Raw genomic sequence first — 15,991 nt, 5'->3', positions numbered from 1 at the left:
GGGACAAAAGGAAGACAGAGAAACAGATGAGTTTGGATGTTACCTGTCCCCAAACAAGCTCTCCCAGCCCAAGGAAAATACACCACAACCACTTTGTCACGTCCAGAGGTTGACAGCTGAATGGCTTCCCTCCAAACTGCACAATTATAACCTACATAAAGCAAAAAAGCAAGACATGAAACTAGATTAATTGAAAATTAGAGAAAGGGAAAAAAAAAAAAGAAGAAATCACTTTCATAATTAAAAAAAAAAAATTAAACGGTTTAATTTGACATGGCATATCTAGTTTAACAGTATGATAATAACCAACCAAAAATGAATAATTCATAACATCAAATAATTGAATCAGCTTACCTGCATAGCAAAGGTGCCAAAAACAATAGAGCAGAAGATGGGGTTCCTGAAGATACCATCGAAGACGTTCCTTTCTCCGTGGATTTTTCGGGCATTGATCTCGTTGAAGAGCTGCATCATGACGAAGGTATTGAAGATGATGGTGTAGTGCTCGGATGGAGGAGAGTGGAGAGGAGCATTGCGCCCGCTGTCAATGTCAAAGATCTGCTCACCTACAGGAGGGAAAAGACAGACAATTAGTATGATGTCATTGACTTTGAACCCATATTGCGTCACATCATTAAGGTGCAGAACCCCTGATGTTCCGCAGTGCAAAATTATAGTCCGTACCAACAAAGAGCAGTGTGAAGATGATGACGAGCTGATAGACTCCGTGTCCAAGGATGTTCTTCGTCATGGTGCTGGAGATGAGAGGCTTGTTGCGACCGTATGGCTTCCTCTTTAATAGAGACTCTGTGGGAGGCTCTGTCGCCAGGGCCAGAGATGCAAAAGTATCCATGATCAGGTTTACCCACAACATCTGCACTGCCTTCAGGGGAGAATCCTGGAGAAATGCAACGGAAATTACAATTACAAACCAATGACTTTAATACAACCAGGGGTGGAAAGTAACAAATAACCAGTACTACTGTACTATGGCTGATCAACTATTTCACAGAATTTATTTCAACATACTCTAAAATAAGCCATTGCATTGCAATATATTTGATGAAAAATTGCACAGCCTTTCCAGTCATACAGCTTTTAAATTACCGAATAGACCTCAGTAATGATAATATAACCCAATCAGGAGGATGTACCATTTCAACGCCCTATGTTGTGTCAATAATGAGTCAGCCATTGCAAAACTTACGGGCTAATGGTTTATTATGACCCCAGAAAATATGGTATGCATTAAAGGTTTTCGGCTATACACAAACTTGTAACATGATACAGGCCCCAACTCTTGGGTGCCCCTTTCAGTGGTTCTGATTTAAAGGACTTTAGTGGCACTATCAGTCGGAGCAGGTGCACCCCAACAAGACATGACAATCTCAATAGCTGAGCATGAAAAGTAATTCCGGCCATAGATGGATATATTTTTATTTAGTAAATGAGTAAATGTCACCCTGAGTAGTCTTCAAAAGAGCTACTTCTTCACTTCTACTAGTGTGGTTTTACTTTTCATTTAAAAATATTTGAAAATACTTTTTTCAAATCTAGCAAATATTGGCTGTCTATCTATATTTATTTGCTTATCTGTGTTTAATAACATTAATTTGTGTAAAGCATCAAGCTGTGATGTGATATTATATGTATGGCAACTGTGACAATATTCTGAGTCTGTGCTTATTTTGTGCTTTTATTATTGATGTCTATGAAGATTCTCAGTCATCCAGGTCATAGTTATCAAACGAAGGTTAAAGTCAAGGGCAACTGGACTTGGTTGAAGATACTGGAAGACGTTTCGTCCCTCATCCAAAGGACTTCTTCAGTTTTGACTGACTGGCAGGGCAACTCAGCTATTTAACCTCAGTGGGGTCGTTTGCCAGGATCATTGGTGTCCCTGTTTGCTGTAACGACAGTCGTTACAGTCATTAGGACTACCCGAGGCCAAGACTGAATGACCATCGTTGGTATCTTCACCTGAGGCCAATAGGTTACATTTGTTGAGTTTCCTGGGAAGTGATGAAAGGACAACATTGTAAGTGGGGAATAAGTGGTGGCGTAGACCCCCTCCTCTGTTCAATGAGGGCTTCTCGACCTGGATGTAGATGGCTTCCTTGACAGCTCTTTCAAACCATCCATCTTCTCTGTCTAAAATGTGCACCTGGTGGTCCTCAAACGAGTGTCCTCTGTCCTTCAGATGTAAGTAGACTGCAGAGTCTAGACCTGAGGAATTGGCCCTTCTGTGTTGAGCCATGCGTTTGTGTAGTGGTTGTTTAGTCTCCCCAATATACAGGTCTGTGCATTCCTCACTGCATTGGGCCGCATACACTAGATTGCTTTTCTTGTGTTTGGGTGTGCGGTCTTTGGGGTGTACCAGTATCTGTCTTAGAGTGTTCTTGGGTTTAAAAAACACAGGGATGTTATGTTTGTTGAAAATCCTCCTGAGTTTCTCTGATACTCCAGACATGTATGGAATCACAATGTTGTTGCGTTTGAGCTTCTTTTCCTCCTCCCATGTAGTTTTGTTCTTCTTGGATCTTGTGGCTGTTTTCACAAAGGTCCATTTAGGGTATCCACAGGCTGTAAGTGCCCCCTTCAGGTGGTTCTGTTCCTTCTCTCTGGCTTGGGCGCTTGTTGGTATGTTTTCCGCTCTGTGGTGCAGTGTTCTCATGACCCCTAGCTTGTGCTGCAGTGGGTGGTGGGAATCGAACAGTAGGTATTGGTCTGTGTGTGTGGGTTTTCTGTACACCCCAATCTGCAGGCTCCTGTCCTCTTCAATGTGTACAGCGCAGTCCAGGAAGGCCAAACTGTTGTGAACATCTTCTCGTGTGAACTTGATATTACTGTCCACAGAGTTGATGTGTTCTGTGAAGGCTTGCACTTCCTGGCTTTTAATTTTGACCTAGGTGTCGTTCACATATCTGTACCAGTGGCTCGGTGCTGTTCCTCTGAAGGAGTTGAGGGCTTTGTTCTCCACTTCTTCCATGAAGATGTTTGCCACAATCGTTGATACCGGTGAGCCCATGGCACAGCCATGTTTCTGTCTGTAGAATCCCTCGTTGTACTGGAAATAGGTGGTGTTTAGACAGAGGTCGAGTAATTTACAGATCTGGTCAGGGCTGAGGCTAGTTCTGTTGTCCAGGATGTTGTCTTGTGTTAGCTGTTTCCTTATGGTTTCTACTGCTTCTATGGTGGGGATGCAGGTGAACAAAGAAGTCACGTCATAGGATACCATGGTTTCATCTGGATCCAGTTTTATTATTGACTTACAGTAGTATTTTCATTGTCGTAGATGTGTATTTGCCTACAGGAAGGTGCTGTTGCATAATTGCTCATGCAAAGTTGCTCATCTACTCCACCCCCATATGCATATACAGTCCCATGCCCACACCCCTCTGACCTGTGTGATGCAGGCTCCAGTGAAAGCAACTATGACGGCCACAACGTTGACAGTAAGCTGGAACTGAAGAAACTTGGAGATGCTGTCATAGACGTTCCGGCCCCACATTACTGCCTTAACGATGCTGCTGAAGTTATCATCAGTCAGAATGATATCTGACGCCTCCTTGGCCACATCTGTACCAGCAATACCCTGGAGGAGAGCAGAAAATGTTCTGTCAGATAGAAACTAGGGTTTGCTTGTACACAAGTATGGCGATTCTAAATGTGCAAATTATCTATCGCATAGTACTGCACTAATCCTCAACTTGCCACATTACAAAATGAAAGAAATCTGTCTAAATCAATGATGGATAATGATAAGACATAGTAATTAAGGGGTCAGTGTGTGTGTGCGTTGGTGGTTGGATGAGAGGAGACTCCACATTTATGGGAGGAGCTGGACACCCTTCCTGATATTCTGTCATGTTTTGTGAGTTATTGCACAAGTGGAAGGGTGCAGCATGGCATAAATCAGTGGTCGGCAATAGGTGGCCCGCGGGCCAGAACCGGCCCGCCAGCAATAATATCCAGCCACTTCCTCTTAAGTGATTGTGCCTCTAAAATAAAAGCACGAGAATGTCTTTTGCAGCAATGCTCTATGTCGACTTTATTGAGAGCTTTTACTTTGAAGAGTTCTGAAAATAAGCGTCCATATGTTTAATGAATGTGGATCAAACGCTGGAACGCACACACACTGCTTTATTGTGAGCATGTGCAAAAGCGTCCTTTTATTCAATTTGTTTAACAAGGGAGAAAAAAATATCCGCAGTAAAAAGCGATCTTACAAGCTTCCTAATGGGAGTCCCGCACAGTACCGACTGAGCTAAACGTGCATATGATTGGAAATATTTTGACTTTGTTCTGGCCCACCATATAATGCCTTGAAAAACATTTGGCCCGATGCCAGACTTATTTGCCGACCCATGGCATAAATCATAGTAAAATACAAATTATGCTCTGTGTTTAGGAGGACTATAAACACTCATATATAAATATAATTTGGTGTGAGGCTGGTCTATAGTACATTTATTGTCACAATAGCCAATTAAAGGTGTCCTGTGGAGATTTCTTTATTTAAACAGTTATGTTTATATTCAGTTACTCACCAAAAGGCCGTTGCATTGCAATGCATTTCCTTACCTCCTTTTACCTAATTAATAGTGTTAACTAATAACCAGGTTAAAATCACTTAAAATGAGCAGGTGGTGTAAATGAAGGAGTACTGATAGCGCTGTGTAGTCATGACAAAAAAGGTTGGGAACCACTGCTTTATGTTTTTGGACCGAAAGGAAATGGTGCTCTGGGTGAGCAAAATTATTTGAGGGGAGCAGAAATAGAGAAAACACCACAACGGCCAAACACAGAAAACATAAAGCTGTGAGTTACAAAAAGAACAGAATCAGCATTGTTTATTTTTTGTTATCTGTAGTCTGAAAAGTAGAATGTCTTGCAGAGAAATTGCATGAGCTCACAAATCCACTAGGGGGAGCTCCTAATCTACACAGACAGAGGCGGAGTGCCTGAAAAGAAATCCTAATTACTACAGAGGTGAAGAGGATATCTGCAGATGTTGACTGATATCAATCTCCAAAGAAACCAGGGTTTGCTCACCATGGCAAAGCCAACATCAGCTTTCTTTAGTGCAGGTCCATCATTGGTCCCATCTCCTGTCACAGCCACCACCTGCCTCTGGTCTACCAAAGTACTGTCAATAATGCCTGTCAAACACACATACACACACAAACAAAGCAGCACATGTAGCAGTGTACACACATTGAAAACAGCATCGGAAATGAGGAAAGGCAACACAACTCTATGTGAATATACAACAATCTTGATCAGTTATTTACTGCCTTTGCAAAACTTTGACAATTGATATGCATGTGTTGGTGTAATGGTGACGCAAATTAAATCAGGGTGATTTTCATCATTTTGAACACCAGTAATTAATATGAAATAGTGCAACCAGCAAACCAGCTCACCTTTGACGAGTGTGTGTTTGTCGGTTGGGGAAGATCTGGCCAGAACTCGGAGTTTAGGCCAAACCTTGTCAATACGCTCCTGCTCCACCTGGACTCGCACGTGTACATCCACACATGCACACACAAGCAGAAACAAAAGGAGAGGGTTAGGGGGATTTAGGTTTAGAGAGCTATCTTTATTTTGCCTGGGTTCAGCCTTTCTCGCTCTCTGGCTCACAGACAGTAGTTAACTGTACCTCTCCTTTCTCATTGCGGATCCTCCTGTTAAACTCTTTTCCGTCAATGCAGAGGAAGTCCTCTCCGGGGTGGATGATGCCACACTTGATGGCTATGGCCCTGGCTGTGTTTATGTTGTCTCCTGTTACCATTCGTACTGTGATGCCTGCACGCTGGCACTTCCGGATAGCATCGGGCACCTAAAGAGATGTGCAAAATGATTTATTTATTTTTATATATACATGCAATAACTGATATTCTGGCCACTTGGGGGCAGCGGAACAAGTTGTAAACGCAACACTGACATATTCTCATCTTTAAAGTTGATTTAGCAAACAGCTGCTTATTTTTACATCTAATAGAAAAGGAACAACATTAGCATTAATTTGTGGTCATGTTTCTGGCCACCTGGTCGTTTTGGTCGCAACTAACTCCTGGGACAAATATGGGGGTTCTTTGCAGCTAGATGCTCCACTATTTTGACCAACTTTGTCATTCTGCCCTTTGGTGCTGGATCATAGGTGTCATTTACACTGGGGACACTGAGGACATGTCCCCACCACTTTTTGAAATGGCTGATTTTGTCCCTATCACTTTCTGAAAGCATTTGTTGCAAATGTTCTGAAAAATAACTTGCAACAAAAATGTTAAATAACCTCAAGAAATGTTTACTTGCACAATAAGAAAACATGCAATGCAATGTAAATATAGAAGAAACAAATGTGCATTGTCCAAAAAAAGTAAACTTAAGATTTAAAAAAAAAGCTACTCATTACTACATAATGTTCCATTATATTTTTTTAAATTTTTATACCAGAATTTTGTGTTTCCTTTTTATGTAAATACCAACCAAAAATTGGTGCAGAACATTTTCCCAGAATGCAGGAAATTTAGTGTTTAATGCTCAAAATTTTCTGGGAGAGTGGCCACAGACCTCAAACTCATTCATTGCAGCATTGAAGATTTCTTCAAAACAGTGTTAAAACAACATCTCATCTTGTTCTCGTGAACCAATAGTGTGCATTTTCACGTCTCTGAGCTAAGTCCATCATCACACCCCTAATCTGAGCCCTTATTTCCCCACCAATTATCAATACAAAATGACACCCTTCTGCTGGATAGTTAACGTCAGCTTTTAGAACTTTATCATTGGAAACAGCCAAAGACAACGCTACTGTATGACAGCGCTGAGACTGAACTCAAACAATGAGCTGATGCGCTATAAAGTTCTGTAGATCTGAGGTGACAGTTGTCTTCGTCACTTCGAGCAGCTCCATTCACATACAAGCAGTCATGTGAGCCAATATTACTAGAAAATTATTGGCTATTTCTGCTTTGAGAACATACCAATAGCAACAATACTGCTATTTTTGAGACAAAACACATACAGGTACATATACAAAACAAATCTGACTCCATTATGCTTATATTATATTGGAACAGTATTCTGCTGCCTTTGTACCTTTTTCTACTAATGAGATATACAGTGTAACAGTGCATTTTATCTGAGCACTTTTCCCTCTAGATAGTAGTCTTGTACAATAACTAGGAGATATTACTGTATGAAGATTGATTTGTGGTGAAAACCAGCTAGCAAAAGCGGAGTAATAATTCAGAAACGCATCTTCTTCATGACAAAGGTCAGTGTGGGCGAGCACTGCTCTCCAAACCCACACATAAACAAACGTGTGCACACATACTGTAACAGAAACTCACATCCATTCGCACATACACGCAGGCCTTGGACTCGCTTTATCTTTTCCTCTCTGACACACAAACACGGAGGCAGGAATATGCACACTTTCCACTTCACACTCACAGACACTTGGGCATATTGCACATACACATGGGAGCAGGCACACACACACACAGCATAGTACAACATTAGATGGAAGACCAAATGAATCCACCACCACAATGTGTAAACATATCGGACATTAAACTGGCAAATCAAGCTGCTCATGCATGTAAAACACAAAGGATTTAACTCATTTACAGGGAGAGGATTACAAAGTAAATCTATACTGCAGAGAAGGGCAGGACCTTAATGAGCTGGAGGTTAAACAAATAAGTAAACAAACAGATAATTTCATCCTACTTACTACTACTATGTATGACATCGTATGCTTTAGTTATGGCTCATCATAGATAGTTCTGAAGTGAGACTATGTAACTTTAACTCGACAGCGGCCACAAGTAAAATTTACGATACTTAATACTAAGACCAACTATAACAGTAGCAATAATTCTTAAATAGTCTTAGCTGACTTAGTCTGTTCTACACTGTGATTGCAATAGTTACCTAAAGTTTGCTAACATTAGCCGCCATAAGCTGCTGGTTAATCGAGACCAATTAAGGTCAAGGGTGTGTTCAATTTCTTCTGACTTCAACCCACTTTAAGTGCAATGAACGATGAAGCCAAATTAGCTTTTCATCTTATCACTTGCATAAAAATAAAATATTAAATAAGACATTTGAATTCTGGCTATAATTTTGCACCAATTTCCCAATGAGGAGAAGGTTGAGGAGGTTGAATATTTCATTAATGTGACAGCAATATTATTCACAAATGCGCTCCTAAAGGCCTATTAACACCAGGATTCATACATGAGCAGAGTTGGTAATGAGTTAATATAGTAACTATAGTTAGTGTAAAGTAATGTGATCTGACAAAATAAAGAACCTCTTGCAGTCAATACTGTGGCAAGTGGAGCAGGTTATTACATCCTGCTTTCTCATCAAGTCATTGTTATCAAGATATCAAGTTCCCATCTGCCTATCTGTCAGCCCTGCTGTCTGTTTTACTCTTCTTTCCTTTGGATTAGCAGCACTGCTCTAGTTGACTGGATACCTGAAAGAGGAGGTGGAGAGAGGAGGAGAGGAGAAGAGTGGAGGCTTATTAAAAATACAATCTGGCCCAACAGAGGAAGAGGGTAGGAGGCTAGTAGGTGAGACTTAAAAACAAGCCTATCAGGTCTCTAATACGGCTCTGGTTACACTCTATTTTTCCTCCGTTTCTCTCCTTACCCGTCTTCCATCTCCTGTGGTCCATCATCCCTTTGACATGAATCGGATTTTGAATCCGTTTGTCTTTCTCTGCCTCTGTCTTTCCCTCTTCTCTTTCTTTTCCTTTTTTCCCCTCTCTCATCCCCTCCTCTCTTCTCTCTTGTCTCTCTGGGGGCAACCCTACGGAGCAGCCAGTTATTAAAAGAACATCGCATTCAGGAGGAAGAAATTGGAAACTAATAAACAAACCAAAAACATATTTACCACTCTGTGTGACCTTTTTAGCAGAGCGGAAAAGTCATCTAATTTCCAATATTAGCCAGTCTTACTAAGAGACCTGGAAAGATGTTACTAGTGCAGTGTTCAGTGCACTGCTTTTCCACATCAGATTGAAGATGTCAGATGTGACTTCTGCGGTGGAAAAAAGGGGAAAAGCCACAAACTACGCACCTTGGAGCAATGCAAGGGACTACATTGCAGCATTTAGAGAAATCTGCTTTATTGCATGTCTTGCTATTTCTGATATTTTGTTTTAATTCTTTTCATGTCAACTCTGTAGTTTGCTTAAATAATCAACTTTATATAACAAGGTTATAGAAAGATCTTTCTTCTCTCTGTGACAGTTCAGTCAAAAAGAAAAAAGAACTACCTGAATGTCAAACTCTACAATATGGAAACAGGTGGAGACGAGAAAACATATAGAGGCTGAATGAGAGACCTTGTTAGGCAGTGAGGAGAGGAGGGATGGAAAAAAAGATGAAAGGAGGAAGTTGAATAATGCAGTAGTCAGTTAGCTTCCTGCTTCCCTGTACCTCCACTGGAACTGTCAAGAGAGGTCAGTTTTCCTACTGTACACTGATACAGTACCTCTTTCCACTCGACTTTCTGTCTCCCAAATATATATATATTCCGTCTTGTCTTCAAGTGAAAATCGTCATGAAAGAAATAATTTCTTGATGCATGATTTACTATTTATAAATTATTTTATACTGCCTTAATTGAGCTAAATGACATCCTCAAAGTAAAATGGAGCAATAAAACCAAAGGAAAAATACTGAATTAGTTAATTAAGTAAATCAATGATGCCTTAACATACAAAAAATGTTTCTATGTTGTCAATGGCCCAGGTGGATTGCTTTTGTTTTAAACAGGTCCACGCCTGAATATCTAGCACTGTATATCCGTAATGTTCTACAGCTGTCTGACCCAATATAATCAATCAATATATAAAAATATAATCTTTATAATACAGTATAAATTCAGAATGTGTCAACATCATAACTGCAACACAACATGTCAGACTGTTTATTGTGAAGATGAAACTTTCATATTATCATCTGGTTGCTGCTGTTTACATTCATCCAGTGTTTACGTGTATGTGCATATGTATATCAATAACTGTATATATTGTTTTATTTTATGTTACCATATTTTTTTGTTACCATATATTAATGTAGGCCTACACTTAATTATATGTTGTGTGTGTAGCACAAAGGTACTACAAATTTCATTTTGTTATGCAACCTTGTGCTGCACATAAACACACTAATGCCAAGTCTTTCAAATAACACATCATCCCTCTCTGTCAACTCACTATGCCGGCTGCTACTGTCACCAGAGTCTGGCTGCTTTTGTCACTCTTTTCTCCTCCTGTTAAGATCCGATATTATAATTTCTATTTCTATTTGTCAATTTATATGACAAACAAGTCAACAGAAAAAACGTATTGTAATAATATAATTATTAATAAATGCCCGTTTCGGTGAGCTTTCATAACTGAAATAACATCAAATTCAAATATTTCTGTTCTGTTCAGAGATTTCTTCAAGTCTGATATAAACAAGAGAGTAATTTTACAAAAGTGATCACAGGACAGGAGCTGGAGATCCACCCCAGAGAGGAGCTTCACCGGATTAACTTTGCCAACAGAGTAGATGCTTACTAACAATCCCAGAAAAATGCATTTAAGAGGCAATTGAGGGTAGATTCTGCTCCTATATGACTTTTTACCCAAACTGTGTATATACTGTAAAAGTTTGTCAATTAAGTCATGAAACACTGATTTCATTCTCTGACATTACACACATAAAGTTCTTTAAGAAGCTTACATATTATAATTAGGGGTCTACACCAAACTGTATTGCACTGAAAAACACAAGCACTTTTCTCACAGTCTGAATCAGTCTTAAATGAGTTTTTATTTATGGTCAATTTTTCTCAATAAATTTCATTCTTATATTTTAAGAAAGACATTACATTTTTATTAAATGATAATCTATTTATATAATACCCATTTAATGGCACACAATTTATCTATATAATATTTAACAGTTGTACAGTGTGTCTGCTCTTGAAACAGCAAGGTATGTTCTATGCCATTACTCAAAAAAATGACTATTTACTGTTGTCTTTTTTTGAACACAGTGTTGACAAACAGGATGTAACTGATTTTGCTGTCTATCATTTCTAGGATGTTTCTCGGTCAACTGTCTCAGTTATTACAGTACAGACCTGTATGTAGAAAAGCCTAAATACCTTCCCAACTGTATGTACGAACTGCAAGTATCGTATAGACAGTTCATACAGTAGGTTGATAGAGGATAGATGATTGATATACTGTATGATACTTAAGTCATTCCTGGTGTCACACACAAGAATCACAGTAGAAACTGTGGAAATGTCTTTTAAGATCTAGAAAATATTAAAAACAAGGGACAGGAGAGAACTCATGCATGTGTAGCCGATTTGCCCAACACCAACTCTCAGTATGTCACCAAAATGTCTCACACCCTCCTACCTCTGGCCTGACGGGGTCCTCTATCCCGACGACACAGATAGCTGTGAGTTCACTGAGGATGTTGTTCTCATCGTCCCAGTTGGGCTCAGGATTGCCAGAGAAGTCACGGTACCCAACGCAGATGGTCCTTAGGCCATCACACGCCATGGGCTCGATCACCTTCTTCACCATCTCGTCCTTGTCCCGTGGACGGAAAACCCTCGGCTCACCCACCTCGTTCAGGATAAAGCTGCATCTGTGATTAAGGGTGGAGAGGTGGGATGGGAGTATTTTAAATCATGTATTTTAACTTCGGAATTGTCATTATTGTTATCTTAAAATGAGCCAACATGGAAAACCATAGAAGATGTGCAGCCACTTCAGAAAATACAGAATGTAAAATGCAATCTTTTAATAGTAGTGGTTTTGGATGAACAGAAAACATTTTGGTCTAAATGATCATGATCAGTGCTTCCTCAGTGTTGGATAAACATGCACACTTAAAGGAACAGTTTGACATTTTGGGAAATACGCTAATTCATTTGGGGAAATATGCTTTCTTGCATAAAGACTAAACTCACCCCTAAAGCACCCCTAAAGCTCACTGATTAACACGTTATATCTAGCTTGCTTAATCTGTACAAAAACCGAACAGTAAAAACAACAATTTGCCACTTCATGCTAAACTAAGCTAACCGGCTGCTGGCTGTATCTTAACATGTAATGGACAGATATGAGAGTGGCCTTGATCTTTTCATGGAACTGTTGGTAAGAAAAAATGAGGGAATTGCCCAAAATGTGAAAATACTGCTTTAAAAATATCATCTAGCTTCTTCACAGATATGTAACTGTTTGTGAGTTATTTATTTTTAACTCCATCAGCTAATGAGGATCATGTGATACGATTCAAAGCGCCAGAACATCTACAAAATGTTGTCAGCTATCTGTGACTGATTTTGACCAGGATATAAATCCATGCTGACTCCATAAAAGATACTGTATATTGCAATTTTCCTGGCTGTTAAATGTGGGCCATGACAGTGAACCAACAGCACCACCTAAATTAATACTGCAGCCAAAATACATCTGATCTACAGTCAATTAATTCTCATTAGCTAAATAAATGAACACACAAATGGAAAATACAACACAAAGAGCTAGATCGAATTCACCCGCTGTAAATTAAGCAAATTAACTATAATTCGTGTAAAAGCCATTTTACAAAAATATGTAAATAACCTTATATATACCTCAAATTAAGGTATTTGATCTGTATTGATGTTAAAGGTGTTAAATCCACAGTGTAACTGCTAAGAAACCTAAAAGATTATTATTAGTTTGAATTTAATGTTTCATTTTAATCATTCATTGTCTAAGGATAATTTCTGTTCATCCCTTAAGTGGGTGGAGGGAACTTTTTACCTGTTTATCATCAGGGTTACTCATTTGTTACTGTGCTGTTATTGTAATGTACTGTAAAGTGTCACAATTATGTGACCTTTCAGTGGATACTCTTCCCACTCTCGCTGCCTAGAGAATGTGCAATAGGTTATACCCTCGAGTCCATTATGCACTCAAAATGGATTTTCTATACATGTTATACAAATTCAGCACTTGGTATTACATTACTGTACAACAAGGTTATGTGCTGCAACTATTACCAGATTAATCTCATTTTAATCACAAAACCAGACTAACTTTTTGAGGATGATCTCAGAGGCTCCCTTGCTGTACATGCGGAAGCTCCCATCAGCCAACTTGGTGACAGTGCTCATGGACTTCCTGACAGAGTTGAAAGTGTATACTTTGTAAAGCTTCTCCTCTGGGAGCTGGTTTCTTATTTGCTGGTAATCCCGCTTCAGGTCCAAGACCAATCCCAGCAGGCCGCACTCTGTCTTGTTGCCCACCTGCTTCGGCAGACCGCCTTCCTTATCTGGGGGCTGGAGAGAGGAAGAGATTTTCAGATCTTCAGATTTATTTTCAGCCCAATATTCATATGGTAAATAAAGAAAACCCTGGTATGGAGACTCTCAAGTCTTCAGTTGAACACATTTAGGAACAAATACTCTATACTGTGTGTTCTGTGATCTATTCAGTCAATGAGATTTTCTTTTCTTCAGTGCAGTGCGACCAGTAAGGCTTGAAATAGCTTCTAGTGATAATTAACCAGCCAGCAGGTGAAGGGTTTGCTCTGTGTGGGAGGGGAGGAGATGAGATAGATGGAATAAAACTTCAATGCCCTTATTTCAGGCATACAGATCAGCCCATTGCAATATGTAATTGCACATTTGGAACCGTTTTCTCCTGTTCAGTAAACATCTCAGTCTCCACATTTCTAAACGGATTGTGTTTTTTTTTTTTTTTACATGAAACGTAAAATGTGGTTCTGATATGATAATTTTATTACCAATTAAAGTGTATTATTTTTCTTGATTAAGCAGTTAATTATTTGTTTTATGAAATATCAGAAAATTTAAAAAAATAAACTTCCGTCAAACATCCCAGAGTCCAAAATGACTGACTTAAAATCCAAAAAGACGTTCAATTTACTGTCAGAGAAAACTAAGGAAAGCAACAAACCTAATTTGTAATTGTTTGCATGAAAAACAGTCATTAAGTCAGCAAATTCCTGTTGATTAATTTGCTTATGATTGATTATTGCGTTTAGTCTCAGTAGCAGGGAAATGATTAGTTATTGTCATACAGTATGTTAAGTCAAAGGAGCAAGGCTCCGGCAAGATGAGAGGAGGTGGAATCTGTGTTTTACATCGATGATGCTTGGTGCTCAAACGCAGTTTAGATGAACTCTGTTTCCCAAATGTCAGACTGTTTATTGTAAGGATGAAACTTTCATATTATCATCTGTTTGTTGCTGTTTACATTCACCCCAGATGCAAATTCAAAAAATGCACTGTGGAATGGTCGGGGTGTTTACATGTATGTATGTATATAAATAACTGTATTGTTTTATTTTATTTTATACGTTACCATATTTTAATGTAGGCCTACACTAAATTATATGGTGTGTGTGTGTGTGTGTGTGTGTGTAGCACGAATGAACTACGAATTTAATATCGTTATGCAGCCTTGTACTGTATAATGACCAATAAACAGCCTACACTAGGCTGTTCAGGTGCTACAGTATTTGTGTACACACTTACTGTATGAGCAAAAGGTGTGAGTGTGGCCAGCTTGCGGAAGACTCAGCGTTGCCATGGTAACCCTGGGCAAAGCATACTTGGAAGGAGAGACTTGTGGGAGAAGAGAGGGTTGCTCTCTCTCCGCCACTCGAGGATTCTTACTTGTTGGCTCTGATTCTCTTACAGGATTTTCACTCATCTCACTTCACACATGTCCTCGAATCTGCCTGTGTTTCCCATTTTGTCTTTTCCCAGTCCTTATTTATCAGTATTTCCCGAGCTCCACTCCATTTATTTGCTCTCCATAAAGCATCAAATCACACAGAAACACAAGCAATAAAGCATATTTCTTTGACAATGCATTGTTTTCTGTTTTAGCCACTGTGATAGAATAAATCTCATTATGGTCACTATCCTGCACACACACACACACACACACACACACACACACACACACACACTCTGAGCATTGTAGTGACACTGCGGCTCATAAGTCTGGACACATTTGAGAGGGTGCAATCCTTACTGTCATTATTCTTAACATGCCCCTTCGCATAATGACACACTCTCAAGCTGATATTCATTTCAGTTTGATAAAAGACAAATCCTCACATTTAGGGAGCTGGGAACAGAGGCACTTGGCACATCTGCTTCAAAAATGACTAAAACAGCTAATCAATTACCAAAATAGTTGACAAAAACATTTTGCAGAACACAGACTGGTTACATTGGTTACATTTTGTTCGTTCGGATCCCTATTAGCTGGCGCAGAGCTGAAAGCTAGTCTCCCTGGGGTCTTGCTATTAGTACTAACAGTGCAGTTGACACCTACACTCACAACAAAAGAACAGCTTGTCAGGTACGCTATCTTTTTCTCACACACACACACACACACACACACACACACACACACACACACACACACACACACACACCGGCACATAAGTCTGGACACATTTGAGAGGGTGCAATCCTTACTGTCATTATTCTTAACATGCCCCTTCGCATAATGACACACTCTCAAGCTGATATTCATTTCAGTTTGATAAAAGACAAATCCTCACATTTAGGGAGCTGGGAACAGAGGCACTTGGCACATCTGCTTCAAAAATGACTAAAACAGCTAATCAATTACCAAAATAGTTGACAAAAACATTTTGCAGAACACAGACTGGTTACATTGGTTACATTTTGTTCGTTCGGATCCCTATTAGCTGGCGCAGAGCTGAAAGCTAGTCTCCCTGGGGTCTTGCTATTAGTACTAACAGTGCAGTTGACACCTACACTCACAACAAAAGAACAGCTTGTCAGGTACGCTATCTTTTTCTCACACACACACACACACACACACACACACACACACTCTGAGCATTGTAGTGACACTGCGGCTCATAAGTCTGGACACATTTGAGAGGGTGCAATCCTT

The 15,991-nt window shown here is 39.6% G+C and overlaps 1 protein-coding gene and 1 long non-coding RNA gene across 4 annotated transcripts in view; one reads left to right on the top strand and one right to left on the bottom strand.

Annotated features, from left to right (window-relative positions):
• atp2b2 (ATPase plasma membrane Ca2+ transporting 2) overlaps positions 1-15,991 on the bottom strand; it is a 150,631-nt gene that overhangs the window by 11,500 nt on the left and 123,140 nt on the right. For all 3 annotated transcript variants that reach the window (XM_046076181.1, XM_046076182.1, XM_046076183.1), the window contains 9 exons: positions 13,124-13,365; positions 11,447-11,681; positions 5,663-5,842; positions 5,427-5,514; positions 5,056-5,162; positions 3,404-3,595; positions 685-898; positions 355-566; positions 44-151 (listed from right to left, as the gene is read on the bottom strand). In XM_046076181.1, the coding sequence (XP_045932137.1) occupies positions 44-151; positions 355-566; positions 685-898; positions 3,404-3,595; positions 5,056-5,162; positions 5,427-5,514; positions 5,663-5,842; positions 11,447-11,681; positions 13,124-13,365 (1,578 nt within the window). The remainder of the gene's footprint in view (positions 1-43; positions 152-354; positions 567-684; positions 899-3,403; positions 3,596-5,055; positions 5,163-5,426; positions 5,515-5,662; positions 5,843-11,446; positions 11,682-13,123; positions 13,366-15,991) is intronic.
• LOC123987370 overlaps positions 1-15,991 on the top strand; it is a 31,663-nt gene that overhangs the window by 3,850 nt on the left and 11,822 nt on the right. The window lies entirely within an intron of this gene.

The sequence above is a fragment of the Micropterus dolomieu genome, linkage group LG18 (assembly GCF_021292245.1).
Source record: "Micropterus dolomieu isolate WLL.071019.BEF.003 ecotype Adirondacks linkage group LG18, ASM2129224v1, whole genome shotgun sequence".
Classification (NCBI taxonomy): domain Eukaryota; kingdom Metazoa; phylum Chordata; class Actinopteri; order Centrarchiformes; family Centrarchidae; genus Micropterus; species Micropterus dolomieu.
This window is presented reverse-complemented; position numbering and strand designations above follow the sequence as displayed.